This window comes from Toxorhynchites rutilus, chromosome 2 (genome assembly GCF_029784135.1).
Source record: "Toxorhynchites rutilus septentrionalis strain SRP chromosome 2, ASM2978413v1, whole genome shotgun sequence".
Classification (NCBI taxonomy): domain Eukaryota; kingdom Metazoa; phylum Arthropoda; class Insecta; order Diptera; family Culicidae; genus Toxorhynchites; species Toxorhynchites rutilus.
Window position 1 is genome coordinate 317,807,341 of NC_073745.1, and position 18,369 is coordinate 317,825,709.

The 18,369-nt window shown below is 36.6% G+C and overlaps 1 protein-coding gene across 1 annotated transcript in view; it reads right to left on the bottom strand.

The window, feature by feature from the left end:
- The window catches only part of LOC129765583 (uncharacterized), a 55,132-nt gene that overhangs the window by 20,904 nt on the left and 15,859 nt on the right, over positions 1-18,369 (bottom strand). Inside the window, exons 2-4 of the mRNA XM_055765991.1 lie at positions 12,309-12,354; positions 11,111-11,320; positions 4,431-4,508 (exon numbers count right to left, since the gene is read on the bottom strand). Of these exons, the coding sequence (XP_055621966.1) occupies positions 4,431-4,508; positions 11,111-11,320; positions 12,309-12,354 (334 nt within the window). The remainder of the gene's footprint in view (positions 1-4,430; positions 4,509-11,110; positions 11,321-12,308; positions 12,355-18,369) is intronic.

Below are 18,369 nucleotides of genomic sequence, written 5' to 3' on the forward strand. Positions count from 1 at the left end.
CGACTAGTTTAAAAATTGCTTGTGGGAGAAAGGTGCGCAGTGGCTGTAGGGCAAAAGTTCGGCACCAGAGTTTTGCTCTGAAAAAAAATTATAAAATGTTTTCATCCAAATTTTCAACGGAACCCACAAGAAGAAAACTGATTTGACGAAAAGCACTCCAGAAATGCTCTAATAGCTCCACAGAGACTTCGGAAGGAAGTCTCGAAGCGTCGGATTGCGGCAGACCTCGATATTTCTGAATCAGCTCTGAGGAAGAGGCTCATATCAGTGAGTGATTTATGATTTGAATCATTATTTATTGACATTTCTACTTCTGCTGGGATGTGCCAACGAGCACGTAGGGCGGTTCAGACTAGTATTTACGAGTGAGCATTCTGAGGATCTGGCGCACCACTGCAGCGCACTGGACAAGGCTTTCTATGGTATGACTCAAAGATTTACGTCGTCTGGCGTTTGATTTCGAGAAAGCCAAAAACCTCCAGTACGAATTCAACCAAGTTGCAAAACTGGCAGGAAGAGATTGGGATTTTAGCTTCGTGAGGAACCATCGTCTGTCTCTCCAAACCCCACAACAGCGCAACGAAACAACAACGCTTCAAGGCAAAGCATCGGAATCCTCAGAACCGAAATCCAAGATGAGGAAGAAATATAAACAATTGCTTAAAAATAATTCAAAAAAAAAAACCAAAATCAAAAATGTTTTATTTTCACCATGCATTCAATTCAATAACGGTTATGTTCCGTTTATGTTTATGTTTTCACAATGAACTTCAAATAAATATTGTTTTTTTTTCAACACTGAGTTTCAAATAAATCAAGTGAAGGTAACTATATAATTAGAAACATGATCTATATTAATAAAAATGATTTGGTGTCCGATCCTCACGATTTAACTCAAGAACGAAGCAACGGATTGAAACAGTCAGTTTCAGGATTGATGCGTTTTAGTCCGCATCAGGTTTATATGTCAAAAAAGAAATTATATACTGATTATGTACATAAAAATAATTTCTGTGGAAACTTGAGTGTTCGAAATGATTTATATCGATATATCAATTTTGGGTGGGACGAAGTTCACCGGGTCAGCTTGTTTGTTAATAAAAACGAATTCTGTTTCAAATGTTGTTGTTTTATACCGCACCTCCTTCCTCCCCACTGGATGGTGCCTACATACTCTGGTAATGATACTTTTTCCGTTGGTAATGATAAAGCATTTATTTTTGTCACAAGTTACCTCAGAAGTACAATTTAATTTGCCATTTTGTATCAAATTAGGCTTTTGTCTAACTACAAACAAAACTCGAGAAATTCTTGTACTACGTTTCGAAGGTTATATATATTACAAATTGGTAAGCAAACTGAACTTCATTTTCTTTTATATCAAGAGTTATTGGACGACAACAGTAAGGTGCCCCGCACTACTCTATATCATGTGCAGACAAAATGGACCATGTGTCATCATTTGTATATTGAATTTAAACAATTTCCAAGCGCCGAATTAAAACCAACAAAACTTTTTCTTGAAGCTAATAGGTACCTTGTTGAAATGGGCTTGGACCAGTTAGTGTAAAATGAACACATTCTGAGTATATTAAAAAATAAACTTGGTCCACACTGACTGAACGGACCAGTGAAAAACGCTGGTCTTCAGTGTGAATGATTTGAAAATGTACTATTTCAAACGATGACGATGACATAACGATGACAATGAATTCGAATTTGACGATTCGATTGACGAATATTGACTAAGATGATTGAAAAGAGGAAGTTTTTGCTTTAACATGTTTGCCGTGCAATCATATTCATGCCTGTAATAGATGGCAGAGACTATAATGCTGAACGCAACCAAATTTTAATGCATTTCCTACCTCATACCCTTTCTCGTTCTTATTTTCATAACAGAATGGTACACTTTGACTCACAACCAGAGATTCCAACCTTCCTGATTTTACAGAATTTCCCAGACATTTGGTTCGTATCCTGACATCCTGACAAACACTCGGTTTTGCCTGATTTTTCTGAAGTGATCCTGATTTTTTAGTTTTTTATTTTATCACAATTAACATGATCCGTATTATGTATACCGGGATTCTTGTCAAAGATTCACTGGTTGGAAATGAGAACTGTCAGAATAGCCTACATAAAAAGCTCTCCGGTTCTCTCTTGTATAGTGATTGCTCTTTCTTTCGTTTATTGTTTATTAATATTATTTATTAGTATTAATATTTATTTGAATGCTTAAAACACGTAGTGTGTTTATTCTATAGTATGTTTATTGAGGATAATTTTGCGAGATCTGGTTTTCTCTCTTATGCCAAGGACTACAGAGTTATAGATATTTAGTAGATTTTCTTTGTAAAGTATATGATTATAAAAATGTATGACATTTATCGTCGTAGTCATAGTATCACGAAGCACAATACTAAGAATGCATAGTTGTGGAAATGCTTAAATAGGGACAAATGAAAGTTCGCTCAAGTATAAAACAAAGTAATAAAAGTAATAAAACAACGATTATTAATAGACTGGGTACGGAAATAATGGAAAGAATATTAGCCACTAAGAATTATGTAGAGCTGAAAACAGAAGATAAAGGTTCCCTTTATGTTTTCGCAGCAAATTCGTGCCGCCATTGATGATGAATAAATCGAGACGTTGATCAAGAGTAATCCTCAGTATACGACAAATGAATTAGCCAATTCAATACAGATTTCTAAATCCACCGTTGATGAGCATCTGCTGAAGCTTGGTTTTGTATTTCGAGACGATATGTGGGTTCCACACAATTTGAATGAAATGCCTTCAATGGATTGTATTTCCATCTGCGGCTCGATTTATAAATGTAACGAAAATGCACAATAAATTATTTTGGAGTCATTACAGGAGATCCTATATCACCAGCTCATATTATCATAGGTTCAGGTCTCTACAAAATTAATTCAAGGGCAAGAATTTCGATTCTATGGACAGCATACAAAATTTCTTGAACAGTTTTCGACGAGATAGCGAACATGATCTGATAGGATAGAATTTTAAAGCTGTGTGAACCATAGCGAAAGATTGTGGAACAAAATTGTGCACATAAAATTGAATAAATGTATGTCTGCCTATAAAAATGATGGATTTGTTCTCCTAAAAATCCGCACAAAGTTTTCGGACATCCCAAAATGAGCTATCCTGATTTATCTTGACTTTTATTTTCATTTTCCCTGATTTTTGAAAATTATAGTTGGCAACTCTGGTCACTACTGTCAATTGATTGAGAAGTATTTCGAAATTGTTCAGTCATACTGAACCAAGTCTTAAAAAATGCTTCATTTGGTCCAGTCAGAGTGGACTGTGTACGTATAGGAAGCAAAATAACTGCCTTTTTATCATGATACTTGATGTTTTTTACAATTATCATACGTCAAAGTAATGCCAGAGAGTAGCTAACATTTCTGAGAACAATATTGATAAAAAAAATTCTTTAAAAATTGCAGAGCATTAAACTTCAAGTTCGTTTTTCACCAAATCATTAAAAATGTCACATGGTCCGGTCTGACTTAACACCGAATATATGATATTGTTCGACTGCCGATTGAAAGTTCATTTTGTGATGTCCAATTATAACACAGTCCATACGTCTTCATAAACAGTCATTCGATGGTGACCACTAGCAAGACTGGTTAAGATTATTTTAACACTCACAAAATTTAACTAGAACCAATCTTCCTAAATACCATTTGCACGTTTTTATGAATTTGGTATACCGAGTAGATATGCTACCCAGCTTTGTGGCTCTTCTTGAATGTTTAAATACTGTTATTTTTGACGCGTCTATGTGCTATGCGAGGGAGAAAAAGCATCTCTTTTAGTTCCACCTCGTTAGTTTATTGTGTTTTACCAGGGGAACACGTGTTTTACCTCGTACGCTACGAGTTGTTTGTATGGTGGCGTTTTCAATTGCGACGAAACAAGCTCTCATATACACAAGCATCTAATACGAAAGCGAAAGTTCTAACTGAACATGGAATTTTTAAACGGTTCGTTATTGTTTCAGTTACATTATACGAAAATTACGCGATTGGATACAGCTCATACGAGAGGAATGTGCTAATGACTATTAGCATTGTGTAATGTTTTAACTTTGAACTTGATATCTCAACTCTATTTTAACTATCACATAGTTACATTATACTTAACTGATTTAATTCATGAATCGCAAAATAGAGTATTCGAAAGGTAACACTCCGTGCAAAGGCAGTGGCTAGTGAATATATGCACTCTGCTTGCTGTATATTGGGTGCTTTAGATAACACTAACACACATTTCAGCCGTGAAATAAGGTGCAAATCGGATGCAAATCGTTTCTCGCTGACATAATTTGATAATATGTAGTTGCAACATTTTTGATCCAATATGCAACATGATACGACGATGAGACTTACCGGTTCGCTGCCTTCGTGGGATAGAGACTCGCGCGAGTTGTTCCCATTATCGTTGGGTTGGCTGATGACGATACTTTTCTGCAAGAACAGTAGAATTGTGTCAGTGAGTTAATTTCATGTTCGGATTACCGTCAATCTTTCGTGTATTAACTGTATTTAAGCAAGTGGTAAATTTGATTTTCATCTGATTCTGGGTTATACGAACAAAATAATTCGTTTTTCATTAAATAAAAGAGAGAGGTCTAATAGTGTACGAATATCTATCAAGCATGTTTTCGACAAATCATGATGTTATAGGAGGGTTAAAAATCTTAAAGGTGGTAATTGCGATGTGGGGAACGAGGAACGTGGAAAACTCCGGAAGGAGTTCCTAATGTCAAAGTTACCACTTTTAAAAATTTTTGAACCACTAATATAATCACACGATTGAAGACACTGAGTTGCACACATTATTGGACGAAGAATATGGCTGAAACCAACAACATCTCGCTGAGTAATAAAATGTTAACCAAATCAACAACGTTTAATATCGGAAGAGGTCTTTTTTATATTTTTTATGATAATGCCCTGTCATATCGAACAAGATTAGCCAGGGAAACGGTCGAACTGCTAAACTGGGATCATTACCATTGGTTTCAATCGATAACATATGCACTCGCTAGGCAGTTCAATACTTACAAAAACGGCGATAATGATACGAAGACTGGTTTGGCTGAAGGTACAAATAATTTTTTGGCAAGTTATTCATACATTGTCTGAAAGATGCGCAAAATGTGCAGCTTTCAATTTGGAAAAATATTGCAAATCATTGAAGAATAATAAACGTGTTTTTCATGTGAAAAAATACATGTTTCATATGCCTCGTATACTGGTATAACTTGTATACTATTTAGTTGTCAAAAATTGAAATTTTCTTGGTAAACCAATTCTTATAAACGAAGGTTGTTGTCTATAACCTATTTTTCCCATTCATAATGTTTATGTTAACGGGGAAATCAATATACATAATTCGTAAAGTAAGCGCCAACATTACCAACATGCACTTTTTTACTGATTTACATTCTTTGCCATATTTTACATATGATAAACTTAAAAACATGGTATGCATGCTCAAAAAGATGGAGAATTAGTGAAAAGAAAAACATTTTGACGTAACATTCGTAGCCAATAATGACGTCGCACCATCGTAAGGCGCTTGGCTATTGGAAGCAGTTAAAAAATATAAACCTGCTTTTTATGTCATAGCCTAATGTATTCAGGAGCAGAGGATGCATCCTGTGGTACTCCTCTTTCGGCTCCTAGCTAATACTCGTGCTAAAAATTTGTCTCCAAAAGTCTTGATTTTGAACCAAAACGAACAAGAACAACCGATTGTGACTGATGTCTTGACACGCGGTCGGTAGATCCGTATCACCCTCAGTTTCTGCTTCGAAACTAACATGAGCTGCAGCTGCAGCAAATCCAGGGAAGATCTTCCGGACGTTATAGAAACATTCATCCGAATTCGTTTCCTTTTAGCAACCACAAGTACTAACCACCGTCCAAAAAAAAAAAACAGTCGTTTTCATCGTTATCAGGTCTGTAAGATATGACCACGAACTTAGTAGCCAATTTTACGTCAAGCATGCGAGAAAAAAAAAACAAACAAAATAACTGTTTGTTCGCATAAATTGACGTATAGGGTGTACCGTTTAAAATCCGCACACACAAAATTCGTTCTCAAAACTCCAGTTTTTATTCGATTATCACCAAACTTTTAGAGAGTGAAAATAATTGAAGTTATTAGCAACATTTTCTTTATTTTGAAGACGAATTGACAACAATGACACATGGAGTCGATACCTTGACAACCCCTGGTCTATAATAACTTCGACAGATAAGTTTCAACACCGAAAGAAGAAATCTGCGCAATAATTTTCTGCAACTCTCTGCCACGCGCACTAATTTTACTTACCATAAACCCGTTGCAAGCATGGCTCGGATTTTGTAACATCTAACAAGGACGAACCGCCTATGTTTTGTATCTTTAGGCCATGTTCTTACTGCAGCGGGCGTGTTTACTTATCGCCACGATATTTTAATTCACTCACTCACTAACATCATACGGCTTTCTTTCTTAGTTATTTATTTTGAAATGTCTTCACAAAATTAAATATCTTCGTAGTGAATGAAATGGAAATAAAATAAAATCAAAATAAAGGTATGTATCTACATTTGGCAAACACATGCGCGCAGTTATAAATTATGTCATTACTACATACAAACATATGCAAGAGAGAAGCGAAAAAGTACAAATATCGCCGGTGGAAAGTGTTTTTGTTTGCACGCCAGCAACGCGACAAAAAATCGCTCACGGCACGTCAGAATAGTGTGAACATATCGATAAGAACACGCACTATTAATCATAAGTCAACAGTCAACGTTCTCAACACTCGAAACTGCAGTTCAATCGGGCCAGTAATGAGTACAGGAGATACAATGAATTTTTGTATGCCAGATACAAGATTCGTATTGAGGAGAGCCTACGTGTGAATCCAAAACGGTTCTGGTCGTTCGTCAACTCGAAGCGAAATGAAAACGGTCTCCCGAAATCAATGTATCTTGACGAACTTTCTGCTGACTCGATCAGTGGAAAATGCGAACTATTTGCACGACAGTTCAAACGCGCTTTCAACGGTTATACAGCTCAACCTGAACAGGTGAGATTAGCTGTCCAGGATGCTCCTCGGGATGTATATAGCGTTGAAATGTTCGAAATATCTGAACAGGATGTAGTCAAAGCAATTCAAAGGCTTAAATTCTCGTATGCTCCAGGCCTGGATGGAATTTCACCTGCAGTGTTGAAAAAATGCAGTTCTGCATTGGCCTCTCCGCTGACGAAACTTTTTAATCGATCACTGCAGCAACGTGTGTTTCCCTCGAGCTGGAAAAAATCTTACCTATTCCCCATCCACAATAAACGATATAAACGAGATGCTAAAAATTATCGCGGCATTACTTCTCTTTGCGCCTGCTCGAAGCTGTTTGAGATCATTATAAATGAATCGCTTTTTGCCAGTTGCAAGCAGTACATCTCAACGAATCAGCATGGTTTCTACCCACAAAAATCCGTGAGCACCAACCTAGTTGAGTTCTCATCGCATTGTATTCGCGCCATGGATGCTGGTAACCAAGTGGATGCCGTCTACTTGGACTTGAAGGCAGCTTTTGACCGGGTTGATCATCCAATCCTTCTCGAAAAACTAGCGAAATGTGGCGTAGCCCTTGGTTTTGTCGAGTGGTTCGAGTCATACCTGAAAATCGAGCTTTGTGTGTGAGAATAGGGTCACATGAGTCCGAGTCGTTCTCAAAAATATCTGGAGTGCCTCAGGGGAGCAATTTAGGCCCCTCACTTTTCGCATTGTTTATAAACGACGTGTCCTTCATCCTGCCACGTGGAACGAGACTCTTCTATGCTGATGATTCTAAGGTCTACGTTATTGTCGAAGACATAAATGATTGTCATCATCTTCAAAGCTTGCTGAACATTTTTGAGACGTGGTGTGTACGAAATTGTATGACGTTGAGCGTCGAGAAATGCCAAGTTATATCGTTCACCAGAAAGCGGAATCCCATCAATTTCTCCTACATGCTATCCGGCAAAGCCATCGAGCGGATTCAACGAGCTCGCGACTTGAGTGTAATGCTTGATAAGGAGTTCACTTTCATCTACCACTACAACGACATCATCTCCAGGGCAAACAAGCTGCTCGGTTTTGTTTGGTGCCCTTTTCCCAGTATTTGGAAAGCGCGCATTGAATCTGTACAAAGAAAGTTCTTACGTCGTGCTTTGAGGAATCTTCCATGGCGGAATCCAAGGGAATTGCCTCCTTACGAGGAACGCTGTAACCTGCTGCGAATTGATACTCTGGAAAACAGGCGTTCTGCAGCACAAGCCATGTTTGTTGCGAAGCTGCTGAGGAACGAGATTGACTCCCCTTTCTTGCTAGCTAATCTAAACATTTATGCTCCAGAACGTACCCTACGTCATCGTGATTTCCTTACGCTCGATTTCCTGAATAGTTTGTATGGCCAGCATGATCCGTTGGAGTTTATGTCTGCCATTCAATAGGATTTTTCACATCTTCGACTTTAATCTCTCTAGCAATGCGCTTCGGATTAGATTAAATGATTATTTCAGAATAAGTTGACACTCGCAATGCGTGTATTTGATACTGACTTAATTAGGTCCATTAAGACAATTTGATGTCAGATGGATTAAATAAAATAAATAAATAAATAAATATGCGCCATACGCCCCGCTACAATGAGAACATAGCCTTAGAGTTCCGATGTGTCAGCTGCGAAAAGACCGCGACGATAAAAATCGCCGAACCGATGTGCACAACATCAGCTTAAATGCTGAAAAAAAGTTGATTTTAATCCTCTGATTGGCTTAAGCCTAAAGTCTATAAAAAGTTGGTTTTGTAACGGGTGTTCAATAAAAGAATAAGAATTTCTTCAGTGATCAGTGATTCAAATTATTTCAAGCAATTCAGTATTTTCAATCAAAAACATAACGGTTGTTCTTCAAAAAAAAGTTAGTGAATTTTGGGAAAAGAGCCGTGCTCAGCCGAACGGCGCAACTTGGTGGAGATGCTCTCACAAGAGCGCTGGACGGCACTAACATCCATCTTCCAGAAGCAATTCTGGATCTTCGTGGTCAGCTGCTTGGGCACAGGGCACTGAGGGAGCCGAAAAATCCTCGATCGGACGGTACTAGGGCAAGTTGGTCGGGATCCGTTCCTTGGGTACGTACGGTATCTGTTTTCCCTCGAGGTACACCAACGTTTTCTTGGCGTTTTGGGAAGACGCCTTGTCCGGTCAGAAAACGTACTTTTCATCAGAATGATGTTCCTTTAAGAACTGAATCAGAATCTTCTTCAGGCACTTCTCCTGGTACACCTTCTGGTTGATGGCCACCCGGCTTGTTAAACCAGGGCTATGAAATCCCTTTGTCGGAGTTTGCAATATACAGCATAACTTTCTTCTCAAACTTATGCTGGTATTTGTACTTCACCCCGGGAGGTGTGGACGATGGTATAGTACGGTCATTGCCGGGAATGTGAGACTTTGACAGCGGAAAATAACTCTCGTCGCCCAGCACGAACGACGTCCTGCTATAATTCTTCGTCATCCACCGGCACTCAGATTTTACGGTCTCTATTTGCTCGTCCGTGTACCCTGGGGACCTAGTATTCTTCCGACAGACGATGCCCTCCTGCTTGAGAGTTCTGTGGATGTAAAAAGTGGGAGCAACGAAATTGTCGAAATTGTTGTCGAACAGCTTTTTCAGAGATTCTTTCCTCTTTTTCGTCATGATCTTCGCAGGACGGCCACTAACGGTCTTCCACACGACGTTCCGGGATGCTAGGGTCCGGTAAACAGTTCTCACCGGCATAAGTGGTCTACTGTAAACTTTTTTCCTTGACTTTCACGCGTTTCGAAGAACCGTACAACGCGCTCACGGAGTGGTTGTTGTTTCAACGCCATTTTTGATAGAACTGCAGCACCCGAGCGAAAAGAAACGAGCAACCCGTTTCTAGAGAGCCCAGAGAGCAATTTTCTCGGTGAGAAAACAATACGCTCTTTACTTTTTTTTTATAGAAAGGTATTGAAATCATTCCCATTTTTTATTGAACATCCGTTAGTTCTACGTCAACAATGCATGTCATTGACACTACAATAAAGTAACCATTTTTGATTTTTTCAATATATACACTCTGTCCAACTTCTATAAAACCAGGTGATGATCTTGCTGCTTTGTGTCATTGTAAACAAACAATGCTTCAATGTATATTCTGGGTGTAAGTATTGGTGACTACCATAGATTGCGGAGAGAGAGGAAAGAAAATGCATTGCATTTCACAATGAAAATGTTGGTATCAGAGAAATTGAACGATCCCATCAAGTGGTGCTCAATTTATTAGCGAATCGTCAAGGATACGGTAAGAAGGAGAGAGTTCCACGTAAATCGAAGCTCTCTGATCGGGATAAGCGGGAAATAGCTAGAACAGCTACGAATACCTTCAAATCGATGATGCAAATAAAGCAATATTTGGATCCGCGCACCTTACGCAATGACTTAGGTCCACTAATTGGCTTGTAACTTTGAAACGGAGCATCGGACAAACCTGGGATAAAAACTACAGTAAAGTAGACATCCAAGAGAAGAACATTTTAAGAAAGAATTTTTTTTTTATTTTTTTTTTATTTTTTCAAGCCTATAGTGTACTACCCCCTTAATTGCTATTGAATATTGAATATTGAATATTGAATATTGAATATTGAATATTGAATATTGAATATTGAATATTGAATATTGAATATTGAATATTGAATATTGAATATTGAATATTGAATATTGAATATTGAATATTGAATATTGAATATTGAATATTGAATATTGAATATTGAATATTGAATATTGAATATTGAATATTGAATATTGAATATTGAATATTGAATATTGAATATTGAATATTGAATATTGAATTTCTATTCACTGTAACGATAAATCAAGTTAGAATGTTTTTGCGTTAAATTTTTGCACATATTCATATGATTGAAGTTCAAGAACGTCACACGAAATGCCATCGGATTACTAATCGTCAATCATGAAATTAAATTGTATATCTTACCTTCCCGCCGGAGTTCGCCCGCTTCCTTTGAATTTTGGGTGCAACTGTAGAAGAAATTGATCCTCGATTTACGGTACTGAGATCCGCCGTTGAATCGAGTCCCTGTGCACTGTGGAGATTCTGATGCGTGTCGTTGTTTGTGCTTTGGTAATTCACTGGGAGTACTGTGGCCGGACTCGTACTGTCCGTGGATTGAGCTATGACGATTGTCTGAAATAATGAAACCACGCCAAAAAAAATATGCTTTTAATGGAATCAGCTGAAACGAAATACACAAATAATCGTCTATAACCCTCTATTGTTTTGACACGGTCAACATGAACTTTATGGACGAACCTCTCGATTGCGCATCTCGCCGAATATGCAACATTAGTCAATGGAGATAACTCCAAAGTTTTGAGTGGAAGTGACGCGGTGTGTTGTGTGTTACATAATCGTCCAGTTCATGCTGACTTTAGAGGAACAAAACAATGGAATGTGGACTACTTTCCTCAGTTGGTTTGTGGGTTCGACTTCGGATATAGAGTAAGGCCATCCATTCGCTGGTCCGATGGTTTCGAGCGAAGAAAGATATCGGTTAGAGAATCGTGCCCAGCCCAGCGGTCTTGACTGGGTCAAGCCAGCCTTTTTTGTTATACTTTCCATTTTACTTCACGCTGTGGTGGAAATGAACGTCGTTAACATGGGTTTGGTTGCGTATGGTCAGGAGCAGTGAGGTGTTGACAGCCATTTGTAGTGCCTGATTATCAATATGAGTGTAGAAATTCCACTACCGTTTAGGCTATTTGGCACGTCCTGATTATTTCGCCTTAGATATTGTATAAGCGTTGCATTTTAATAGCATATTATGACACCGTTGATCTAACAAAGATTTGGCAAATAATTTTTTAATCATATACTAATGTTGTTACAAGAACCAAACTCCAAAAACACTGACATCCACTAATCCAAATGAGATGATTACCCATAAACATAAACAAAACTCACGTAGAAATTGAGCTAACACATGTTGTATCGACGCATGTCTCAAACCAGATGCTCCAATTTTCATGCAAGGCATTCGCACTCGTTAACCGGCGCCCGGCGGATGGATGGACCAACATCTATCTTAAAAATTGCGTCTTGAGTGCCACAACCACCGGTGCCCACCCAGGGCCTAGGGCAGAGGCGAAGTAGCCCTACTGAACTAATAACTCACCTGTGCCACCGCTATGATGAAAGCACACCACCCGACGTGACGTAACCTGAAACAATGAGAGATATTTGTTGTTATTAGATTTTTTTTCTTGCTTCCCTACACCAATGGGCGTATTTAACTTCTTGGATGGACCAGTTCAAGGGAGTCTTCTCATTCGGTTGCTCCTCCTTTGTGTTCTGTTTCACAACGCGTGAAACTGTTGTCGAAAACGGATAAGCTCAGGTTGCATTGGCTTGCATATGCAGATAACCAACATAAAGTCGTTTGAGTGGTCATAGTTCAGAGCAATGATTGCCTTTTGCGTGGGCGGATGTTATTCAATTTGTTTTGTTTTGCTTAGTTCAATTGGAGTATGAAATGAGTAACGATGGAGGAACGCATATCATTGATTAATCGGATGCGCGCTCAATTCAATCCGTCTATTGGGGATGGGTAAATACGATTATCCAATAAGTAGCGTAGAAAGGAAATATTACATCAACCTGTTTGATCATTCTCTTTTTCTACCTGTGGTTGCAGACATTGTACCTTTGTAACATTAGTAGCCATTAAAGGTAACAGTTGAGAATAAACTCAATTTCATTGTGCAATCTCTAAATTACCTGCTCACACTCCCATCGCTACATCGCTAGTCTGACAAAGTCACCGCGAATAACGAAATCGCGGATAATGCTTAATGCATGTACTAAAACTGAGGTGCAAACACGAAAAAAAAGTTATTTAAGCAGGAAAACAATGCATTATCAATACCCAAAGCCCAAAAAAACCGCACAAATTCCATTAGTTCACGCAGTCAGCGATCTTTAAATGCGTCAATTAACACATTGAGCTCCGAATTGCTTTTGCTGAGCTTTCCATTCATCTCGCATCCAGAGCGTTTGCACAATGTCAGTGTCGGTCCCACGTCCCAATGATACTTATTGTATAAATAGAAAATACTCAGAAAGGCAAAAAGCCAACGTCCTCGCCACAAACAAGACAATAGACTCGAAAATGTATAGGAAAGAATGCCGACAGGAACGTCTTCTTCCGTTTATAAAGGCTCAGAAAGGACAGCCATGAGGAGATCGTGGAATTAAATGGCCACTGAGGTTGACCAACAGAGAGTCCAAACTCCTGAGGAGGGTATCCGAAGAACAGTACGAGAATTAATCAAAACTGTAACAATAACAAAAACAATGAATTATCTACATTTAGATAGAAAAACATGTGTAGTACCTTGAACCAATCCCGAGATACAACTGGTTCTGTGATTCTGGGTTATAAATGGAGCAACTGCTTACCTCATAATTTTTTAAATTTCTTTCACTTATTTGGTTCAAATAAAAATGAACACACTGCAGTCATTTTTCATATGCCATCTTATATATTTTCTTTTTGAAAAAAAAAATCCTAAACAAAAATGAGTTCGAAAGTAAATAGTGACTGAAAAGTGCTAGAGACGGTGACGAACAGTTCGACCGTAAACTGACAATTGAAGAATTTCGTGGATCTCACGAACAGTTACTATTGGGTTCCTTTGGACTTGGTGTCCTTGGTATCCTTTCTAGCATTAGTTTTGCGCTTATTGTCAGGGCGATCCACCGTTGATCTGTACGTTTTAGTTTCAAAATAATTTTCCCAACGCTGCCTTGCTGATACTGTACTTCCAAGCGACAGCCTGATGCGATTCAATGTTTTGCACATTACTAACCACCATTTTCGGATACGCGAGAGAATTGCTTTCGAAATCACTACACTCTTGATGTTTTCAACTGAATCACAAGCGATCACGTGTACAGCGAACATGTTTTTTAACATGTTTTGAAGCCGTTTGCTTCAAAACATGTTAAAATTTCAAAACATAAACAATCGAGATGTTTTCTGATGGAAACTTATCGAAAACATATCGATTTTTTAAGTGGGGACTATTTTGTTACTGTTTTTTTCTCCAATACAAATGTATTTCGTGTTTCTATAAATAAATCTCTCTCATAATTGAAACTTTAAAAGAATGTAATAAAAAAGATATCAAAACGTGTGTTCACTTTAATTTGAACCAAATAAATGAAAGAAATAAAAAAAAAATATTTTGAGTGTACGTTAATTTGCCCTCAGATTTTGATTAGCCTTCTCCTTTGCTTTCTGGGCATAGGATCGAAATTATTGCCATTATTACCGCATCTCCCGATGAGAACTTTGAGTTTCGTTTTAAAGGAGGTATGGGGAGGTGGGGGTAAAACGGACATGTTACGAAAAACTTCAATTGAGGGGCTTAGAATGAAAGGGGTGTAAGTGATTTGATCGATTTCTCTACATCGACTTTCTCTTTTGGTCATAACTTAGCTGCAAATACATTCCCAGCTGTATTTGACAATGCGGAAGATAGGTCAGAACCTCATCTATCGGATTCTATAGCAAACTCAAATTGGAACGTTTTTGCAGTTGTGTTATTAACTGAAGAAAAAGTTGATGAAGAGAAATCGATCAAGTCACTTACACCCCTTGCATTCTAAGCCCCTCAATTATATATTTGGAAAATCATGCTTTCCAGAATTTGAATGCTGTTTCGCTCAATCCAACTGTGTGCTGTGTACTGTGTTTCGAAATAATCCGCCAAATGTTTTACAAAAAAAGTGTTTTCTATGTTTTTGTACTGAAATTAAAACAGACTGAAAAGTAGAACATTTTTTATATAGACTTACAAAGAATAAATTGAATATTTTAATTTTCCATCAAATACACCATTTATTAAAAAACTGCATGAAAATTGGATAAGACGATTACAGCGAAAAACTTATCAACATGTTGCATTTTCAGCGAAACTAAATAGAATTTATTGCCGGTTCTCTAAAATCGCGGTTTTCCTACATAAAAATGACTCGCAAATTAATATCGTGAATTTTGAGCAACCTAAAAAAGAGGAGTATTGCCAGATACCTTTAGAAGTTTTTGGGTAAGCAAAATATTGAAATAATATTCGAAGTGCGGCGAAAAAAATATTTTTGTGGGTGACAATATAGTTGCCACGGCCTCATAAAGGGCTAGAGACCTTACTCAACGAAACGAACGAAACCAACGAAATTCAGCAAAGTAAATAAATAAACATTAAATTCGGTGAATATTTTGTTATCTCTTGAATTAAATGAATAGATGAGTGTATTATCATTTAAGCTCCGATGAAGCTTGATAATGCGTTCTCACAATATACACAAAGGAAACTGTACAGTACTAATCTTGCTTTGGCATGGATTTTGATATAGGATTACGTCTTTCATTTCTGTACCAGTGTGTAAGTTAAAAGCTTCAGATTTTCAGAATTTGGTACCTACTTGCAAACATTTTATACAGCAAAATAAAAGGACCATGTTTCGACTTGAATTTGATCATGACTGCTTCCCATTAAATCGAATATATGTGTCAAATATAGCACAAGTCAAAACGTGCCTGAAAGACTTGTACACTCAAGCACATTATTTCGCACAAACTAGTTCACGCTTTTTTACTTGCCGATTTTCCAATCTTGTACGAATTTATGAACGATGAGCCTTGTTAATATGTAATAATATCAAATAATATTTCCATCTGAGAAGCCTTTACCAAACGGAATTAAATCGACCCATTTCTTAAAGTTAAGACTCAAACGGATAGTGACTGGGAATGAAAAATGGGTCACACACGACAGTATTGTGCGAAAACGATCGTGGTCAAAGCATGGTGAAGCAGCAGGTGGCCAAACCAGGACTAATGGCCAGGAAGGTTTTAGTGTGTATTTGGTGGGACTTAATTATCATTTGTTCATGAGTTACTTCCGTATCATTGTTTATGAGTTACTTCCGTATGGCCAAACACTAAATTCAGATCTCTACTATCAACCATTGTTGCAACATTTTAATCTGTACCAGATGTATGTTAAAAATAAATATTTCTCATCTGTGCTTTTCCTTCCAAAAATCTGTACCATCGAAGATATTTCTTATAGAGAAAAATCTATTTTAAAAGCATGAAAAAATACTCATTTATTTACTACAAATATCGTGTTATAAGAATGACTGATATTTTAGAGTCGGACATCGTCCCGTAGATTACAGCATCGAGCCCGAAACCGGTCGACTAAAAAGCCAACCTGTTTTAATTTCTACTAAAATATTAGTCATTCTTATAACAAGTTGATTCGCGTAATACAACTTAGGCAGTATTTTGAAGGTTTCAAATGAGAACTTGTGTTATTTAATAGGGGTCGATGTTTTGACCTCGTCGACCCCCAAAATCAGTTTGTATCGACCCCTGGAAAGCCGAGATCGACCCCTAGGGGTCGATATCGACCACTTTGAGAAACCCTGATGTAAACGAATGATCTTATCATGGCTACAAATGACTACTGTGATTTTATACACTCTCAAAAAAAATTCTATGAAACTTTGAAATACCTATTCATGGAATAACTAATGGCAGCATTTTTTGTGTGTCCGGATTTTTGAATGTTCAACATTTTCTTTATTACTAACAAAGCAATAAGCTCGATTTTTCAACTTCTGAAATGTTATATATTTTAAAATTTAGATGAATTTCATACCAACTCGTCTTAGGAGTTGGCAGCACCATTTCAGATAGTAGTGAAACGTTGTGGGTGTAAAGACATGGTTCATTTAAGCAACTTTGAATACTTGAAATATACGAAAAACAATTAGCCTACTTTTTGGTAAAAGCCAAGTTTTTTTTTCTTATTTTTTTACAACAATTTTATAACTTTAAAACTATGATACCTACAAAATTCTTGTCAAAGGATGAAATGTAGGAAATTGTTTAAATTTTCACAAAAAAATTACCAACAAAATTTTGGAATTCAAAATTCCTTTTTCTCGAAAACATATTAAAAATAAAATTTCCAACAAGTTTTCCATACATCGGAAGATGAGCACTTTTACAGGGAAAAAGTTTTTCGAGCAACAACTTTTTCATGTTTTCTTTGAAAAAAATACAACTTATCCTAGTTCGACTTATCCTATTCAACAAAGTTTTAGATCTTGTTACAATATAAACTTTTGCCGGAAACATCAACTTTCTATCTTTCATAGTTTTTCGAATATATGTCATTTTTGTATGAAGACTCCTGAAAAAAATAATGTTTTGTTCGTAACATTTTTGTGTGTAAATTCTCACGTTTGACATGTTCTTGACAAGTTATAAATAGAGAAAAGTTAGCAGAACATTTGAAATGCGATAATTTATACAAAAAAAATGTTACGAATTGAACATTAATAGCATTTTTTCAAAGAAAAATATGAAAAAGTTGTTGTTCGAAAAACTTTTTCCATGTAAATCTGCCCATCGTCCGATGTATGGAAAACTTGTTGGAAATTCTAATTTGAGTTTTAATATGTTTTCGAGAAAAAGGAATTTAAATTTTCAAAATATTTTATTTTCAATGAAATTCTTTTCCGAAAAATTTTTTGATTATTTTTAATGAAAACCAATATAATTTCCTACATTCCATTCTTTGACTAAAATTTTTTAGGTCCGATATTTTTTGTAGGTTTTTTTTTAATTTTGGGGGTTTTGAACTTTTTTTCCGAAAAATCTTAATTTAAAAACTATAACATCTACAGAAAGATGGTCAGAGAATGAAATGTAGGAAATTACTTAGGTTTTCATTAAAAATTATCAAAAAAATTATTAAAAAATTTCATTCAGAAAAAAAATACTTTGAAAATTAAAATTCATTTTTCTCGAAAAAATATGCTTTCAAAATTCTGAAAAAAAGTACTTTTATACATTTAGAATTTCCAACAAGTTTTCCATACATCGGATGATTGGCACATTTACATGAAAAAAAATTTTCGAACAACAACTTTTTCATTTTATTCTTCGAAAAAATACTATTAATGTCTGATTCGTAACATTTTTATGCATAAATTATCGCAATTCACACGCTCTGGTTTTTTTTCTCTATTTGGAAACATGTCAAGAACATGTCAAACGTGAGAATTTACACACAAAAATGTTACGAGCAAAACATTATTTTTTTCAGGAGTCTCGTTACAAAAATAACTTATATTCCAAAAACTATAAAAGATAGAAA